The sequence below is a fragment of the Adiantum capillus-veneris genome, chromosome 30 (genome assembly GCF_014529385.1).
Source record: "Adiantum capillus-veneris isolate H3 chromosome 30, ASM1452938v2, whole genome shotgun sequence".
Taxonomy (NCBI): Eukaryota; Viridiplantae; Streptophyta; class Polypodiopsida; order Polypodiales; family Pteridaceae; genus Adiantum; species Adiantum capillus-veneris.
Window position 1 is genome coordinate 56,005,646 of NC_140960.1, and position 17,271 is coordinate 56,022,916.

At 40.4% G+C, this 17,271-nt stretch overlaps 1 protein-coding gene across 12 annotated transcripts; it reads right to left on the minus strand.

The window, feature by feature from the left end:
- Positions 1–7,666: 7,666 nt before the first annotated feature.
- Positions 7,667–16,680, minus strand: LOC147417997 (pentatricopeptide repeat-containing protein At5g39350-like). Of its 12 annotated transcripts, none has more exons than XM_086506626.1 (6): positions 13,585–16,680; positions 13,380–13,479; positions 13,234–13,303; positions 13,035–13,104; positions 10,244–10,770; positions 8,965–9,961 (listed from the first exon to the last, which is right to left on the minus strand). In XM_086506626.1, the coding sequence occupies exon 1, from the start codon at positions 16,548–16,550 to the stop codon at positions 14,220–14,222; it is 2,331 nt and encodes a 776-aa protein (XP_086362752.1). In that variant the 5' UTR covers positions 16,551–16,680; the 3' UTR covers positions 8,965–9,961; positions 10,244–10,770; positions 13,035–13,104; positions 13,234–13,303; positions 13,380–13,479; positions 13,585–14,219. The 12 variants fall into 12 exon arrangements, with proteins under 12 accessions (XP_086362758.1, XP_086362757.1, XP_086362752.1 ...); XM_086506635.1 differs by lacking the exon at positions 8,965–9,961 and having other exon boundaries at positions 9,968–10,770; positions 13,585–13,873; positions 13,996–16,680; XM_086506627.1 differs by lacking the exon at positions 8,965–9,961 and adding an exon at positions 10,900–10,984 and having other exon boundaries at positions 9,968–10,770.
- Positions 16,681–17,271: the final 591 nt, after the last annotated feature.

Here is a 17,271-nt window from a genome sequence, read left to right on the forward strand (position 1 = left end):
GATAGAGAGCGAGAGAAACCATGAGTGCATGCATGCACCAAGCTAGAGTAGTATGCATATTGTAAGAGAGAAGAGGAGAGAGGAGAAGATCAACACTAGATGGGGACAAACGTCACTTCCCCCCCCCCCCCCCCCCCCCCCCCCCCAAAAAAAAAAAAATGGATCCCTCAATGAACCATGTGGGTTTATCTATATATTTATCAAGTGTTACAACAATAGAGAGAGAGTTTATAAATAGGGAGTTTATATGTGAGCATATGAAATCTATCGTTAGATTCTAAGAGATAATATGTCAGTCTAGGAGGTTGCTTTCCATTTGTTAGCCATACAACAAATATCTAGCCCTAGCAATGCACCATAAAGAAATACTATTACACAAGAAAATCCTTAAATGTATGCAATACATTATATTTTCTATCTAAAGCAAATACCCATGTAAAACGTGTGAAATCATCAATGAAAGTACAAAAGAATTTAAAGCCTTAGAATGAAGTAGTATCCGCTAGTTTGCATACAACAATGTGAATCAATTCCAGCTTACAAGGAGCACCAACACTACCATCTTTAGCAAAAGCGAAATAATGCATTTTTCCCAAAACACAAGCTTCACATACAAATTACTTTGGAAGAGATGGCACTTGCCAATTCAGTACCATGCCATTCTTTTGTAAGTATTGCAGACCATGAAAGAAACAATAACCAAACCACTCATTTCACAATTTTGTCATTGGATCCAAATTAGAAGCATCATTCTCCAACATTATGAACAAAAATGCCATACATATATGGAACCTGCAACCCATGGTTCATAGAATCTATCAACAAGAGAGTAGAACCACAATCTTTATGTTGCAAAATGCAGCTATCATTGAAACGATACATCATAACCACAATGTGCAAACATAGAGATCAATTATGGATTCTTTTCTATGCTCGGCACATAAAGTATATCACCAATTGTAACTGGCAAACCAATTGCAACAAGAGAGTGGAACTACAATCTTTATGTTGCACAATGCATCTATCATATTTAAAAAGATACATCATAACCATGATGTGCAAACATAGAGACCAATTCTGCCTAGCACATAAAGTACATCACTAATCATGACTTTCAAGCCATCATCATAGGTACAAAAACAACTCTCCAATGCCTTTAACAACATAAAAGGCATTATTAGCACATGAAACATATTTGCCAACCATAGCATCTCTCATGGAAACAAATCTTTATGAAATGTAACATGACATGAAGCAACTCTGCCAAAGTACCAAAGTTCTTGTGACACCTCATTCAATCATGCATCATGTCCATCATAAGAGCAATATATAAGTGACCATACATCCGGTGCATAAGAGAACTAAATTTGCATTATTTGAAGCATATGTTTGGTGTATCCACAAAGGATACATGATTTTCAGATTCTTTGGGTCATCCATACTTTTTCTCTTCGGAAACCCGCTTGGATATTCATTGATGCAATTCCCACTTTTATGAAAATAATGGCATTTGCCTTTCTTCTTCTTTTCTCCATGAGAATAATTCTTGGACAATGAAGTGCCTTCACGTTGGTTTACATCATGACCAGTATGTTTTACATTTTTGCCTCTTGTGTGCACAATCAAAGCGTTCTCATTAGAAGGCATATCATCATTCATGTGTTTTATTTGTTTCTCTTCTTGAAGCAAAATAGAAACCAACTCCCAAAAAGAAAGTGGGTTTGGATTATTTCTCATAGAAAAATTGAGAAAATTACAAAAGGTTGATTACAAAGGAGGCAAAGAGACAAGAGTTGTCCGGATTAACTCCTCATCAGAATAATCTCAGGAATATTTAAGAGCTCTTTATTCAGGTCTTGCACCTTAGTTACATGCTCAATCAAGTCAGCACCCTCTTGCATTTTCAAATTGTATATAATTGCCTCTTCAAGAATGTCATTGGAGCCTCATTCTTGTTTCCAAACAAAGCACACAAAATATCCCAAGCTTGCTTGCTTGTCTTGCACGTCTTTATGTGTAGCACAATGGATCTTTTACACGTCAAAGAGAGGATGAAAAATGCCAATGCATCATGCTAGTTCCATCTCCTTTGCTCTAGAGTCAAAGCAAGCATAGACATAGAGAAAGCTCCACCACTTCTCAGTAAAGTTGCAAGAGCAGCATTTACTGGCCATTTTTTTAAAACCTAGCACATAATCCCATACATACTGGATAAAAAACTTGATTTACAAAAAATGATCATAAATAATAGTTGATTCCATCCAAACTATCCTCATTGGTAGTTTTATTTGAGTCGTGCTGCAACAATCATAAAACCACAACAAATCCACAAAGATCCACAAAAATAGTGTGAAAACAACCTTAAGGAAATTGTTCTTCACCAAGTTTTCAATTCAAACTCTTTTCACATCCACAAGTGGTCGTACATAAACCCACATCTCATATACATATTGTAACAAAGATTGCACATGGGAGGATCATGTATGAACCAAAATGCTACCTTTGACTGTTGCTCCTGGTCGTTTTCTTAGATGTGGATTTTGTGAGAAAAATGAGCTGTCTCAAAAGTGTAGAAAATCCACTTGAGAGACACCGGAGGGTTAAACTGTAGAACACCTACTAAGAATGCTCACAAAATGACAAGTATGCTACAGTAGCAACTGGATTCGCAAATTGTCTCAAAAGCCTTTATGGACAACAACCAGGCTCTGATAGCAAAATGTTGATAATGTTCAAAGCAAGACACATATGAGAGTAGAAAATGGATATGTACACAACAAAGAATGAGCTATATGTGTTGAAGCTTATGGAGATAGAATGTACAAGATGATGAGTATACATACTAGAGTACACTAGTCTATAAATGGTTGACCACTAGATGGGCGGGGAGAAAAACCACATAGGAAGTAGCACTAAACGTCTAACGTTGTAGAAAAAAAATGTTTCTATCTACTTCAAAATTGGACATTGGTAGTCAAAATAGTTTTTTTTGTTAAATCAACATGCACATGTACAAAAACTATGGCAAATGAATCTATGAATTGTAGCATTAAATGTTGTCGATCTACTTTAGGCTTTGACATTGGCATTCAAAATATTCTCAATTGTCAAATCAACATGCATGCACACACTTGCACACCTTCTTATTGGCAATTGGTTTCTATATATTTAATGTTGGTGTTTCCAAGATGTAAGAGTGGATAGTGATCTACCTCTTTTGTGAGAAGATATTCACTAAAAGTGTGATGGACTCAAGGTATTCAGAGAAACAATGAATATCTTCATTCTCAATTTTGGAACACCTTTGGATGAGAAAAGACCAAGTCAAACTTCTTTTTTTCTCTTAATTTTAACTTGATGCTCTCAAATAAGTTTCCATCTTGAAGATCCGGTAAGGATTGTGTTGGTCAAGTCGGCCTTCTTTCACTCTCTCAATTCAAGCTTTGTTGCTCTAAAGTGAGGGCCCATCTTGCAAGTCCAACAAGGATCGTGCCTGACTGCTATTACTACTCCAAGCTTTGTTGCATAAGGTTGCATGTTTTTTCCGCTTGAATAATAGGTTTCAGATCTCATTTTAAATGTTCCACAAATGTTTTTGGTTCATTAGGGAGGAAATCTTATCTTGGTTCCAGATCATCAATGTGAACATTTCAAATTGATCCTTGCAAATCTGTCTTGTTGATGTCAACTTTGATCACATGTTCTTATTGGTTGGTTTCAAGTCTCTAGTACTAGTGTCAAAATTTTGACATCCTCACAAAGTTTGAATCTTCAATCTTTGCATGTTATTTGCAAGTTTTAAGTGATTCATCAATGAAAGATTCGGCCTCATGTTCACTTGGCAAGTAGCAAATTGTGGCCTATATTTTTAAGTCAAGTTACCAATATGAGCGGGTCAATAAGGTGCTTGAAGATATGCTTCATACACATATAAGCAAGAAACATACTAATTGGAACAAGTATTTGGCCATATTTGAGTTTGCTTACAATATTCTAAGAATGCGACGATGGGCTTTAGTTTTCAAGAACAAAATCTCTTCCACAAGGGGAAAGGGAAGAGAGGGGGGGGGGGGGGGGGGGGGGGGGGGGGGGGGGCAATTGGGTTTTTTTATTTTTATTTTTGCGGGGGGGGGGGGGTGTCTACTTGAGGGTCCTATGGAAGATGAACCTAAGAAGAGCTCACATGAATGGGGCTATATATAGGGTATGCCTATGTATAGAAAACCTAGGTAAATATTAGCAAGGACTCTAGCATCCTAGGTTCCAAGAGGAGGGCTCGTAGGAGCTCTTGGAGGTCTCCTATATGGAAACATTGTTGCTCCCCCACCTCACATTGCATCATAACAAGGGTCTTGTGGGAGATGACCCTAAGGGGAGCTGGTAGGAAAGGGGATATATATAGGGTATGCATGCATATGGAATAGTTGTGTGGAGATAAGCTAGACTCTAGACTCTAGCAAGCATGTATATATATGTATATATATAGGGTATGCATGTATACAAAACAATTATGTGGAGATAGGCTAGACTCTAGCATCACAGGTTTTACATAAGAGGCCTCATAGTATTTCCTGAAGTTCCCTACTATAGCCTTGTTAATATCCTCATATTGGTATTAAAGTAAGAATTTAATATAGTCCCTACATAGCTTTTCCTCGTAAAAATCTATTGGGAGGCAAAATTCCAATAATAAAAACATTCTCTTCCTTAAGTTTTCTACACTTTGTTGGTTTCTTGCTTGATTAACAATTTATGAGAATTCATGTTTCCAAAACTCAAATGTGCGGTGATTAGGTTGCATACAAAGATTTTTAGGTCCTATTGTTTATGGATGTGGAGGTTAGCTTTCAGGACAAAATTAACTACTTCATACACAACCAAAATAATGTGTGTTGCTGACCTCCTTGCAAATAATGTGGGCAAAAGAGATCACTCAGGAATCGCTTTCACCACATCATGTAGGAGTAAGCTGGTCACTTGAAGGGGGAGAAGAGGCAAGCCGTCTTTCTCTCACCCATTAATTCACAACAAATTTCTTTGTCCAAAAAAATAAAAAACAACACAATGCCTTAACTTTCTCACTTATGTGTTTAGAAGCAATTTCTCATGGTCAAAATTCCGATCATTGGCTTGGTAACACTAAACACCACGTTTTGTTGGGGTAAAGGGAGTGTGCCTCTTACCTTGGTCGGATGCACCAGAGGCGTTCGATCGCCCATCACTTGTATATACTTTATTCTTTACTAAATAGAAGAATAAAGAGCTCTTTCATACACATTGTGTGAGATGCTCCACCCCATCTTGTGTTCTCTCTCTCTCTCTCTCTCTCTCTCTCTCTCTCTCTCTCTCTCTCTCTCCATAGCACTGCATTCGCACACTGAGAACTGGTATCAGAGCACATGCCGATCGTGGGGAGTGTTGAGAGTTTTAAAGTGATAGTTTGCTTGCTCTTGGTGGTGGAGATATCAAGAAAGCTTAGAAGCTTTTTGAGAACACAATGGAATCTTGTGAGCTCAGCTGAGAGTGATGTATGCTCTTGTGGAAGCTCAGAATAGAGTGTGGAAGATAGTGTGTAGGTGAAGGTGCTACCTTAAAAACTATGTGCGCAGTACCACTATTTTGCAGATTGTTTTTCTCCTTGTGGAATGGAGATTTGAAAATTTTTCCCAGCATCCCCCTCTGTTTCGACATGCTATACAACTTTGCATAAGAACTTTTAGCAAATTCCTTACTGTATTGCTAATATTCAGCTCATACTTACTATATACAAAAAAATTAGGCTTTTCGTTTTCGCGCAATGTACGAGTTTGATGCACTTTTGGAAGCACGACAGATGCTTGAAGTGGGGTACATAAATTCTAAGTTAAAGATGTACTTCCAGCTTGAGCAGAGCTTGAGGTTTGAGGTTTTTGGTAGATTTAGATAAAGAAGAAGTGGATAGATTTGATCGACGAATAACCATTTTTACCAAGGCAAAGTTGCAGGCATTGGCACTCTAGGTGGAGCTTCTCTCACAGTTTTTCATAGAACACTTTGGCAGGTAGTGATTTTGTGCTTCGGTCTATTATCTTTGCAGATGGATTTGCACATGGTTATGGTGCATGTTTGATGCCCAATGTAGATGCATTTTTTATGAGCACTTTTGAGTGTAGCGTGAACTCTCTTGAGAGCATTGTTTTGCATTGATCAATTTTTTAGATTGCACCTCTTTCAACGCTTGTTTATACGTGGACACTCCGTCGATATATGTTGAGTGTGGATTGCCATTGTGTGTGACATTGTGGAGCCACTTTGGCATTTCTACTCATTGACATTGAGTAGTTTTATGGTTTATGGTTTAAAGTCTTTTTTTAGAGACTATAGTGGTCGAGGTTTACTCCCATTTTGCTATACTTTTGGTCGATAGATTTTTTGGTCAGTTTGTAGTGGTCGATATCATCTCCCTTGTTGGCATCTTTGATGCGGTTTATGGTTGAGATTTGCATTGAGATTTTGAACATTTTGCAGGGGAGACTCTGTTCAAATTCCCCTAGATTTAGTTTTGGCTTGATTGCTAAATACTCTTTTGATGTATTTGCCAGCTTTCTCACTCTCTCTCTCTCTCTCTCTCTCTCTCTATTGTTCTCTCTCTTTCTCTCTCTCAAAATCACACTTATAACGGATACACACGGCGGCGCCCCACGTGTCTCTAATTTAAATGAAAATATTTTCTTACGTGTGGAAAGGTTTTTCAAAAAAAAGTATAAAAGCTTCTCCGAGTCACGCAATCTAAGAACTTAAAATAACGTTTCAATCTTTTCCATTGGGCATGCATGTTTCAAGACACAAGCTAACCTAAATTTTGGTCACTTGGATTGAGGCAATAGACATATATAGCTTGCTACACCATTGGCATTAAGCATAGAATGCCCATTTATTTTCGCAAGATGTGGCATTGCAGACTCAAGGTTAAAGGCCATCAATTTCATAATTCAAGGTCTATGCAACTAGTGACACATGATCACAAGACTATTGTATAATAACTGATCACATATACAAAATTAAAACAACTTTATATGGTCATAATGCACCAAAAATGAAGATAATGGATCTATCAAATTACCAATGTCCTAGAAAAAAATAAGCTTCTCTTTGTTTGTGGAGTCAAAGGATGTAGGAATATGGTGCTCACTATGCTAAGAATTGAAGTCACAAAGGCCAAAGATAAGACCTATGTTGCTTTCATGTGCACGACCTACAATTTCATGGAATTGAATTTATTACCTTGATTACCTGATATGCTCATTTCTACGTTTTGTTATAGGACAAGTCATACAAGGCAGCATGGTGTAAAGGTCGCCACTTCAAGGGAGTGATGTTCTAACTTGGTAGGAAAATCCCAAGGTACCTCAAAGTTCTATCAAACAGGTCATAAACTCAAAGAATATTGCAAAAGCTAACAACAGATCAGTCATGATCAAACCCATCCATAGACTGAGTGTTGAAATGGCCATCACTCATCTTATAGCTCAATCGATATGAACCACATTCACAAATGTGGTGTCTACCGCTCTGATTGAGCTCGCCATGGGATCTTGAGGCAGGTCACAAAGGCTACCAGCCACAAAATTAGGTACCTATTTGCCAGAAAAACATTGTGAGAGAGCGAACAAGGTAATAAAATCTATATCCAAAGAGCAATCAAGACAAAACAATATCCTCCCTTTTTATCTCTTCACAGAACTCAAGTTGATGATGCTAATCGAAATGGACGTGTATCATGAAGGCCTTGGAATTGCTTACAATTGTACATAGTGTGTACATATGATTGTACTTCAATATCATCAAAATGGCTGTCTACTTGAAGAAGCTTAAGCAAGATGCATAGCACATTTCTATCATGGCCTCAAATTGTCTTTACATTTCAATCATGAATTAGCTTTAGATGTGGCCAAGAGCTGAAGCTCAAATCTGATTTGATCAAAGCCTGTCAGCAATTGTAACTCCAAATGTGACGATACCAAATGGAATCGGGTACAAGCTTGTGTTCTTTAGCTTTTGTATGAAATTGGGTCTGCCCACTAGCAAGTCCTTTAGAAACCTCGCAACAATGCACAGGTAGAACAATACTGAATCTAGTCGAAAAAGCACAAGGTCACAATAGCGAAGCGATAGACAAAGAAACACAAGTTTTAAAAGACAGAACGATCATTAATCTAGTTCCTTCAAATTCGACCTATCAGCTGGCTAAATGGCACAAATATGGTTGTTGTATCTCTTATTTTGTTCCCAGTTGTTTTATTGGCACTTATTGCCTTTCGAGAGAAAGGGAGTGTTGATGCCAAGGCTTTTCGAGCCCGTGCAAAAAGGCCATGCTTCTCTCAGACTGTGCCATGTGGGTGGAAAGAAATAGTAAAGGCCTCTCTCTCTCTCTTGAGAGAAAGAGAGAGAGGGCTGATCATTGGAGATTGAAACTTCATTTGCTCAGGTTCACAATTAAACATTTCAAACAAGGGTAAATTTATGAGGCAAATTAATAAAAAGGCTCCTTGCAATAGGATCACCTCCATATATCACAAGCGTCTAGCAGAATATATGGCTGATCGAGGCTTGTATTCGATCTTAAAAACACGACCAGGAAATTTGCCAAATGTGTTTTAGGAAGATTGTATCAAGAGAGCATAGGTCACATGCCCTCTTTTCTTCTCTTCCATTCCAGCCCAAGTGTTCACCATAATTTAAAAAACAACGCTGACATACAAAAATGTTGTGCATTTCCAACACCTTTAATTAGCAAAGATGCATGAAATTAGCCAAGGGCAGCCGACCAGGCATCTATATACACTAGCACATTGAGAAGATGGCAGAAGATCACTTTCTTATTGTGAGAATGCCGTCTTCTCATTCTGCGACCTTATGACTAAAGAGTGAATGAAGAAAATATACATGCTATTTGCATTGCTCAAACAAAAGTGGGCATTCCTATCATGTTTGGCTCTGAGCCTCAAAATACCAAAATGTAAGCTCCCCACAAATATAACACCGAAAGAATGAAAAGCATGCATAATGTAGCCATTGCTGTCTTCTCAATGAGGGCATCCATGCACTGCCGTCTTCTCGTTGTCGACCTTATGACTTAAAGAGCACACTAAGCTTTGTTTAACACTCTAATATGAAGAGCTTGAGACGCTCTGTGAAATCACAATGCCAGAAGAATTTTCTATCAGCACCCCTTGGCTTTTCCTTCTAGAGGTGCAAAATAAAAAAAAATTCTCTTGGTAGACCGATGACCTTCCACTAATTCCAGGTTCAAATGGGCCGGCGGCAAAGTACATAGGGTCGTGCATCCCTCGTCCCATTGAACCAAAAGGAAACAAAGAATTTGCAAACCGACCAATTATTCCCCCCTCTCGGGGGTTAACTCTACCATGCACTTTTTCAGCACAAACTGCGGATAACAAAGGTTGATCCCAGAATTGTGCAGCTGGGGTGAAGTGCCTGGGCTACTACAATTGGATGCTGAAAGAGCCTGCCATTATTTATAAATAAGCATGCCTCCGTCTTGTCTGAGCACAGTACCTGGTGGCAAAAGAGAGGTAAAACTGACGCCGGGCTCGTCTGAACCCAGCCTAACTCAGCCTAGTAACCAACTCCCATGTACCATTCCACTCCAATGAATCTACCACTATTAGCGTAGCTTCCTTTCATTTTGGTTGTGAGACCTTTCCATAGTCTAAAGATTCTTTTCTTCTTTTTAATACAAAAAAAAGCCACATTTACACCGGTGCCCATTGACCACTTTGGGACCTTGCCATCTGATCACCATCTCACTGATCTACAGGTTCATCATCCTCGGTAACCTCCTTCACGACTGCCTCCTCAACAACCACCTGGGGAAAATCGGGACTAGAGGGAGAAAGCTCAGCATCCGGGTCTCATAGTAGAGGAACCTCTGCAGTCAAAGCAGAAGGCTGGGCCCCCTCTGAAGGTACATGCACATCAAAGATCACATTTCAGATGGCAAAACTCTCCTCTTGCATTAGACCATACAGCTTGCAGCCTTTGGAAAGAGAACTAAAACTTGTAAACAGCAAAGATCATCTTCTCCACACTAACGTAAGATGAAAGCCAAGACAAGGCACACATAAAACCCGAGAAGATCGCATCCCCCCTTAGCCATATACTCCAAGGTGACCTTACTGTGTATAGGTAATAGGTATGATATATTTATCACCGACATAGATATGTCCAGGATGCCCCGTACCTGTTGTCAACTCTCGAAGGGTTCGAGTGCCACTGTCAGGGATCAATCTCATGTGTTGCAACTTGCACAGTAGTAGAGTCTCCACCTTGAGAACTGTAGGACACGAGTTTGACAAAGTCACCTCCATGTGTGCATAGGGTGGAAGCTTTATCTCCTACTGAGTACCCTTTGTTACAATTAGGACATTTTTTCCAATAGTGGTGTTTCTTGCCACAATTGCAATTCGTTACCGAAGAGATTCTTGCCAATGGTGGACACATTTGTTACAGCATCATTGAGCTTTTGATGCTTCCCATCCACTGTTAGTCTTTGTATTAAATGGCTTACTACAACCATCAAAGACTTCCATTGTCCAGACTTTTGTTTTCCTTTGGCCTGCTATCCAGCCAAAGCCTAGGTGTACTTTTTTGTAGACGTAAATTGCTCCAGCAAAGTACCACAAGGGTTTTAGGACCAATAACTGATGGTGATGTCCACCTCACGTAAGGATCTCCTTTTTGAAGTGTCCCCATCTTGTTGATGTTTTCCTGCATGGATTTCAGCTTTGATGGATACATCATGGATCGAAAATGCTTGGCATCAAATATACTATTTTAAAATCTGAACTTATGGACGGCCTAGATAAAGAGGGTATGGATGATGTTTGTGGGCACAACCTCTTACACATGGTTTCACATGGTTGTCTCACGCACGTGGGTTAGCCAACCATTAGACCAGGTAATCCCCGACACCTTTATGAGCCTATACGCAAGACCAACATATCCAGACAGTTCCATTAGTTCAGTTAGAAACCCTGTACATACTACAACCCTCTTTGCATAAATGATTTACGAGGCATAGTTGATTAACCACGTGGTTCTGCCTGTATCAGACAGCATTCACAACTAGCCAAGGACTCGTAGTAGTGCGGTCCCGTACCTTTGGGATCAAAGAGCACCTAGTGTGCGAGCATATGCCTTTGTTGAACGTGTTTTTGCAGTACTTTCAGTGGAGGTCAAACCGGCGGTAACTTAGTGATCTTTGGAAGGGTTTTTAAACCTTTTTTAACAAGTTTCCAATAGTCAAGTCAGAAGTTTCTTACAGCAAGTATATAAGCACCCCTTAGCTATCATTTGTGGCCAAGCCTGGTATCGAAGCCTAGAGACACCTTGTCTCCTTCAATAATCTAAAGTTTTGGCAGCCTAACTCACCGGTCTCTTCAGCTCATGTCATCTGCATGTTGGCGGCCATATCCCACATTTACCCTTAGTAGCCATAGGTGCTCTCTAGCTTGCAGATACGTTGCAGCAAAGCCCTCTAATCAGCCCTCTTCCCTTGTGTTTTTGCAACAGCAAATCAGCCTCTTGTCTGCAATTCCAGTCCACAGATTGAAGGACAAAATCAAGCCTCAAATCAGCTCAGTCCTGTAGGTGTACATCATTTTCAGCCAAGCAAAACCAAAATCTATCCTGGGCTCACTGGTCTTTTGTCCATCTGTCTCTCTCCGTCTCTCTCTTCTCCGCTGCACCCTCTGACAAGGTTCACAAGCCTCATCATCTTTGTTCTTCATTTTGAAAGGCAAACAGCACAGGGACTCGTTTCCGGAGGATGCTACTATCTTTGCCTCTCACATTAATGAGCTTGTTCATCCTGTTCTTGCAGATCCTATGGAGATGGACTCTCTTGGTAGTTCGAAGTGTTAAATCATACTTTGTTGATAACTTTTAACAAAAGACATGGGTTTTTCTTTTTTGCTAACAAGTATTGACGCTTTCTCACTCTCAAGAGTGAATTAATCAAGTTGGAAACCAATCTAACTCTAAAGTCTCTATCTTGAAAACTGACAATGGAGGTGACTTTATACCATTTGATTGCTTTCTCTTCTACACAAATCTCTTCACCCCTCAATAGAATGATGTTGTGAAGAAGAAGGACAGGACACAAAGAAAATGGCATGCACTCTCTTGCATCATGTGTTGATGCAAAAGAGGGGGGGACATCATCACTCAGACTTCTTTCAAAAAGCTGCCCCAGTTCCACCCACCGACATTCTGAGCTACTCCAGGTGGAGATTGTTCGAGCCCATAGATGCTCCCGCACACCAGGATACCGGGCCCAGAGAGTACATCCCAGCACAGTCCGAGAAATCCAACTACGACTTGAGAAGACAAGACAAAAGGAGTCAGTCTATTTTATTTCATAGCAAGTTTACTTTTAGCACTTTTGTCATTTTCCCTAAATACCCAGAGGACACACCCATGTACATTGTTATGTCTCACAAGCAGACTTCGTCCTCTAGACGACTTTAATAAAGCTTGTTCTCTTTCTTCTTTTTCCTCTCATTCTCTCTTTCTGTTTAGTTATTTGTTGTGTATTAGAGTCATTGCAGATTCAATAGCATAATGTCTTTTGCCGCTTTTGCTGTAGCAGATATTCGCAGGTGAGGCAGGGTCTACAGTGCCAGGCTGGCCAGAATGGAAAAAGGCAAGTGAGGGCTGTCGAAGGCAGTCAGTGGTGGGCACGTGGTAGTGGTACGTGAAACAGAAGTGTGCCTTGCTTTCCAGTTGTCAAGCTGCTCTTTATGCTCGAAGGCTCTCAAAGAGGCCTAAGCCAGAAAAGAGAAGACCGAGCATCTGAGAGAAGCTGCCACATGGCAGGAATACATGCATTGGAAATAACAAAGGTGCACAGACGTTTATCAAATAGTTTAAAAAAAGAGTGGTTACAAAAAGATCATCAGGATTTGCAAAGCCAGCATTTGAAAACTGATGGGAGCAGAATAGGAAGAGAACTGGAAAGGACAAACTCTTACCCATTTAGTGACTCAGCTTAAGGCATTCGGGACAAGTTGATTAGGGTGCACCTAAAGGCACTTCAAGTTTCTGTTATAGAGAAAGTAAACTTTAGACAGGAGGCTTTTTATAAATTTATCTCAAAATATAATTCAAGCAGTTGTTAAAGACTCAAGCAAGCCAAGCCAATAAAACATTTGTCAATAACCTTTCAGATACCTGGAAAATTGTTCCTTCATATGCACCTTGACCTGCATCCAGCAAATCTATACCCCTGAAATCCATAACACTATCAAAACAAGATCAGTATTTTCTCGCTTTCATTTTTATAGTACCCCAGTCTTCAAACAGCAATTTGACCTTACCAACACTTGGAAGTGCAACAACCAACTTGCACCTGCTTTAAATTTCAAATATTGACAAATAATGTAAGGATTAACACTTGACCTTCCCTGCTTTTAGAATCTGCAAGAAAGACATGTCTGGATTAAGATTTGAGAACATTTACTGAGGGCTCATATAAAAGAGATTTCAATGTTTATAAGCCATTCTCAGAGCCAGAAGACAAACCTGTAAAAGATGTGGCTAATCCCACCTCTGCAAGTAAGGTTAATGATAATCTTAGGAGGATATAGGTATGCTGTGTAAGCATGTTACCAATGTAAAGGACCGCACTTGTCCAGTCACCCACCTCCAGCCTATAAGTTTTTGCTCTTTTCTCCCAACACCCCTGTCAATACTCCTCTACCAATTTGAGGAGACTAGACTCAGGCTATTTGGATTCCTTGTGAATTTCTTTCTATAGGAGTTGCAGAATCCCTGTTGTTTTTCAACTCTTACCAGCAATTAGGTAGGTCACCTATAGCCATTCCATCCTCTTCCAGGTTAGCCATTCATACTAATACGTTCTGTTCCTTACTCTTTCTGACATCCATCTGACTAAAACCTGAAGTATGAATGGTTGAAAGCAAAGGAGGATACCTGTGTCCATGAAGAGAAGATGTCTTGACATTAGGCGACATTCAACCTGTTTCAACATCAGGCCACCACTAGTTGAGTTCTCGTTGCTTTGATTGCATAGTTGCAAGCTCGAGATTATGCCATACTAATTTTATTGCCATGTACAGCTCCAGTGAGTCGACCTGTGTGATTCTAACCCTCCTTCAAGATTGTTCAAGACTCGAGAAGATTCTCTTTTCCTGACATTACTCTTCTAAAAGACTTGAGGCAAGCTGAATTGTAGACACACTGATTGGCTGGAGTAGCACTATCTTGTCACGGCACTGTTTTCCTAACTGGGAATAACCATAAGTTTTGCAGGCAGTTAGTAGTGACATCCACCCAAAAATGTCAGGCGAGAAAGGCATTGTTTGGAGAAGCCTCTCTGCCTCATTAACACACCCTGTGCGGCCGAAATTATCCACAATGCAATTGTACTGTTCAAGACTAGGAATGCTTTGCGAATCATTGATCATTAAGCTTAACTGTCTGAAGCTTTTCTCTAGTTGGCCTGCTTGACTGCTTGCCACAAGCATGTTTGTGCACATTGTGCTGCTGTGTTTAAGACCTTGTTTTTGCACGTCATCAAGATGCAGGACAGCCAAACTCCGACCACCCTTTTGTGCATAGCCAGAGGTCAAGACACCCCATGATGGCCCATTCTTCTCACGTGCTAGTTCAAATACTCGACATGCTTCCTCCAAACTCCCACATTTTACATACATACAAATAAGAGTTGGCGCCAGCTCAGTATCTAGCCCAAATCCTCCCCTAGTCAAGATATCATGTATCAGTCTCCCCTGTAAAAGCGCTCCGCTACAGGCAGATGCTTTTAACGCACATAAAAATGAGACACTATCAGGTTTCAAACCCTCTTCCAACATCTTCTCAAAAAGTACAAGTGCAGGAAAACCAAACTCATTCTGCGTGTAACCAGTCATCATAGCATTCCAGGAAACCAAAGTTCTGTTTGGAAAATCCTCAAATAGCCCGACAGCTGCATCTAGCCTACCACATTTAACATACATGTTGATCAAAGAATTTCTTGCAATCACGTCATATCCAAGTCCACATGATGATAGATGCTCATGAACAAGCTTCCCACAAGAAAGATCCTTCAAGATTGCACATGCTTTCAAGATGCATACAAAGGTGGCATTATCTGGTGTCACATTATCATTCTGCATTCTTTCATAGAGCTCAAGAGCACTAAGAGAGCACCCACCTTCTGCATAAGCTGTAATCATAGTACACCACAAAACATCATCTTTATTAGATAATTTGTCAAAAACACATCGAGCATCAGCTAGACAACCACAGTACGCATACATGAAGACCAATGCAGATCCTACCTCTATATCAGTCACAAGCCCACTCTTAATGATTTTATCATGGACCCATTGACCCTCCCTCATAGCACTAATGTTACAGCATGATTTGAGAATGCAGAGGTAAGTGACCCTTGTTGATGTAAAGTTCTCTCCTTGCATTTTCTCGAAGAATGTAAGAGCATCAAAGTCAAGTCCAGAGCTACTATAACCCATGAACAATGTGTTCCATGACACAACATCTTGTTTAGGCATCTCATTGAAAACTTTCTGGGCCTTTGTAACATTCCCACACTTAAAATACATATCAAGTAAAGCATTTTGAACCACAACATCAGTATTAAATCCCCGCTCTGAAATCATTTTGTGCACAAGTGCACCCTGATTCACAGCTTTGCTGCTGCCACACGCTTTCAATATGCATGAGAATGTAAAGTGATCAGGTTGTATCCCATCCCTTTGCATTCTCTCAAACAGCTCCCATGCCAAAGAATTCTCCCCATGTTGTACGTAGCCAGACATCAATGTATTACATGAGATCACGTTTCTGAGCTTCAAATGATCATAGACATTACGTGACTCTTCCAAACACCCACACTTCGCATACAAACCAATGAGAGAACTACCCACCACAGCCTCAGTGTCAAGACTCGTTTCAACAATCTGATCATGCAAAAGCATGCCCTGTCCTAAAGCTTCCGTGAATGTACATGCTTTAAGAATGCATGAGAACATGAATTTGCTAGGAAGAACACCACAATCTAACATGCGGCAATACAATGCTAGAGACTTCTTGTGTTCTTGCAATAAGACATGGGCAGAGATGATAGCATGCCATGAATGGGAACCAGGGTTTTTAATGCTAGCAAACACTTCATAAGCTGCAGAAAGCTGACCGTGTGCAGCAAAGAGGCGAATGAGGGGGTCACCAAGCGGTGCGACAAGCTCCAATTTGCTTCGGTTTATGAGAGAAAGCACAAGCTTTCCAGCTTCAAGATCCTTGTTCTTACTGCATCCTTGCAAAAGACAGTAAGCTTTTTCTCGAGAAAGAGGGTTACCTTCATTGAGACTGCGAATTGCAGCTTGCAGGCCCTCCTCCAATCTTTGACCTTCACACAAAGTCTTCCAGTCCTGCGACGACCCAAAGCTTTGCGAGTGTCGTGTGATCCTGCCTATGTTGATGTGGTGGGCTGTCAAGTATGCTGCCATACAGGCATTTTGGTAAGAGCATCATCCATACGCACTAGTATGTGACCGCTTGCTGCTGTGGCCAAGAAAAGCATGGTTATTGGATCTCTCTCTCTCTCTTTCTCTCTCTTTGGTACCATAAGCACTAGTATGTGGCACTAGTATGTGACCCGGTTGCTGTTGTGGCCAAGAAAAGCATGGTTATTGAATCTCTCTCTCTCTCTCTCTCCAAACCCCTGCCCCCCCCCCCACACACACACACACACACATGAATGCAAATATAGGTACGTGTGAGAAGAATGAAATTGTAGTCCTTGGAATCGCTGCAGGAAGATAACAATGTCTCACAATGTCTCTCTCTCTCTCTCTCTCTCTCTCTCTGGTTGATACTTTGGTTGCTTCAGCTATGCTTTATGGGGTCCAGATTTGGGGACCATTTGTGAATCATGACAGTTGGAGAGCATGGAGAGACCCTTGGTATTTATGATATCCCGGATGATTAGAGCCAAGGCCTCCGTACCACATACGATTATTCGAGCGGAGGTAGACGTCTTTCCTATAGAGATTGAGGCTCTTGCATAGTCTATGGGATACACATAGAGACAGATATACTAGATTGGCTCTTGAGTCCTCTAGACAGTTAGCGATGCAGGGAGACGCATCATGTTGGTATGTGCAGATGACCTCATGGTTTCAGAGACATGGTCTTAGCATGGAAAGGCTGCCTCCTTTTCAGTATTCC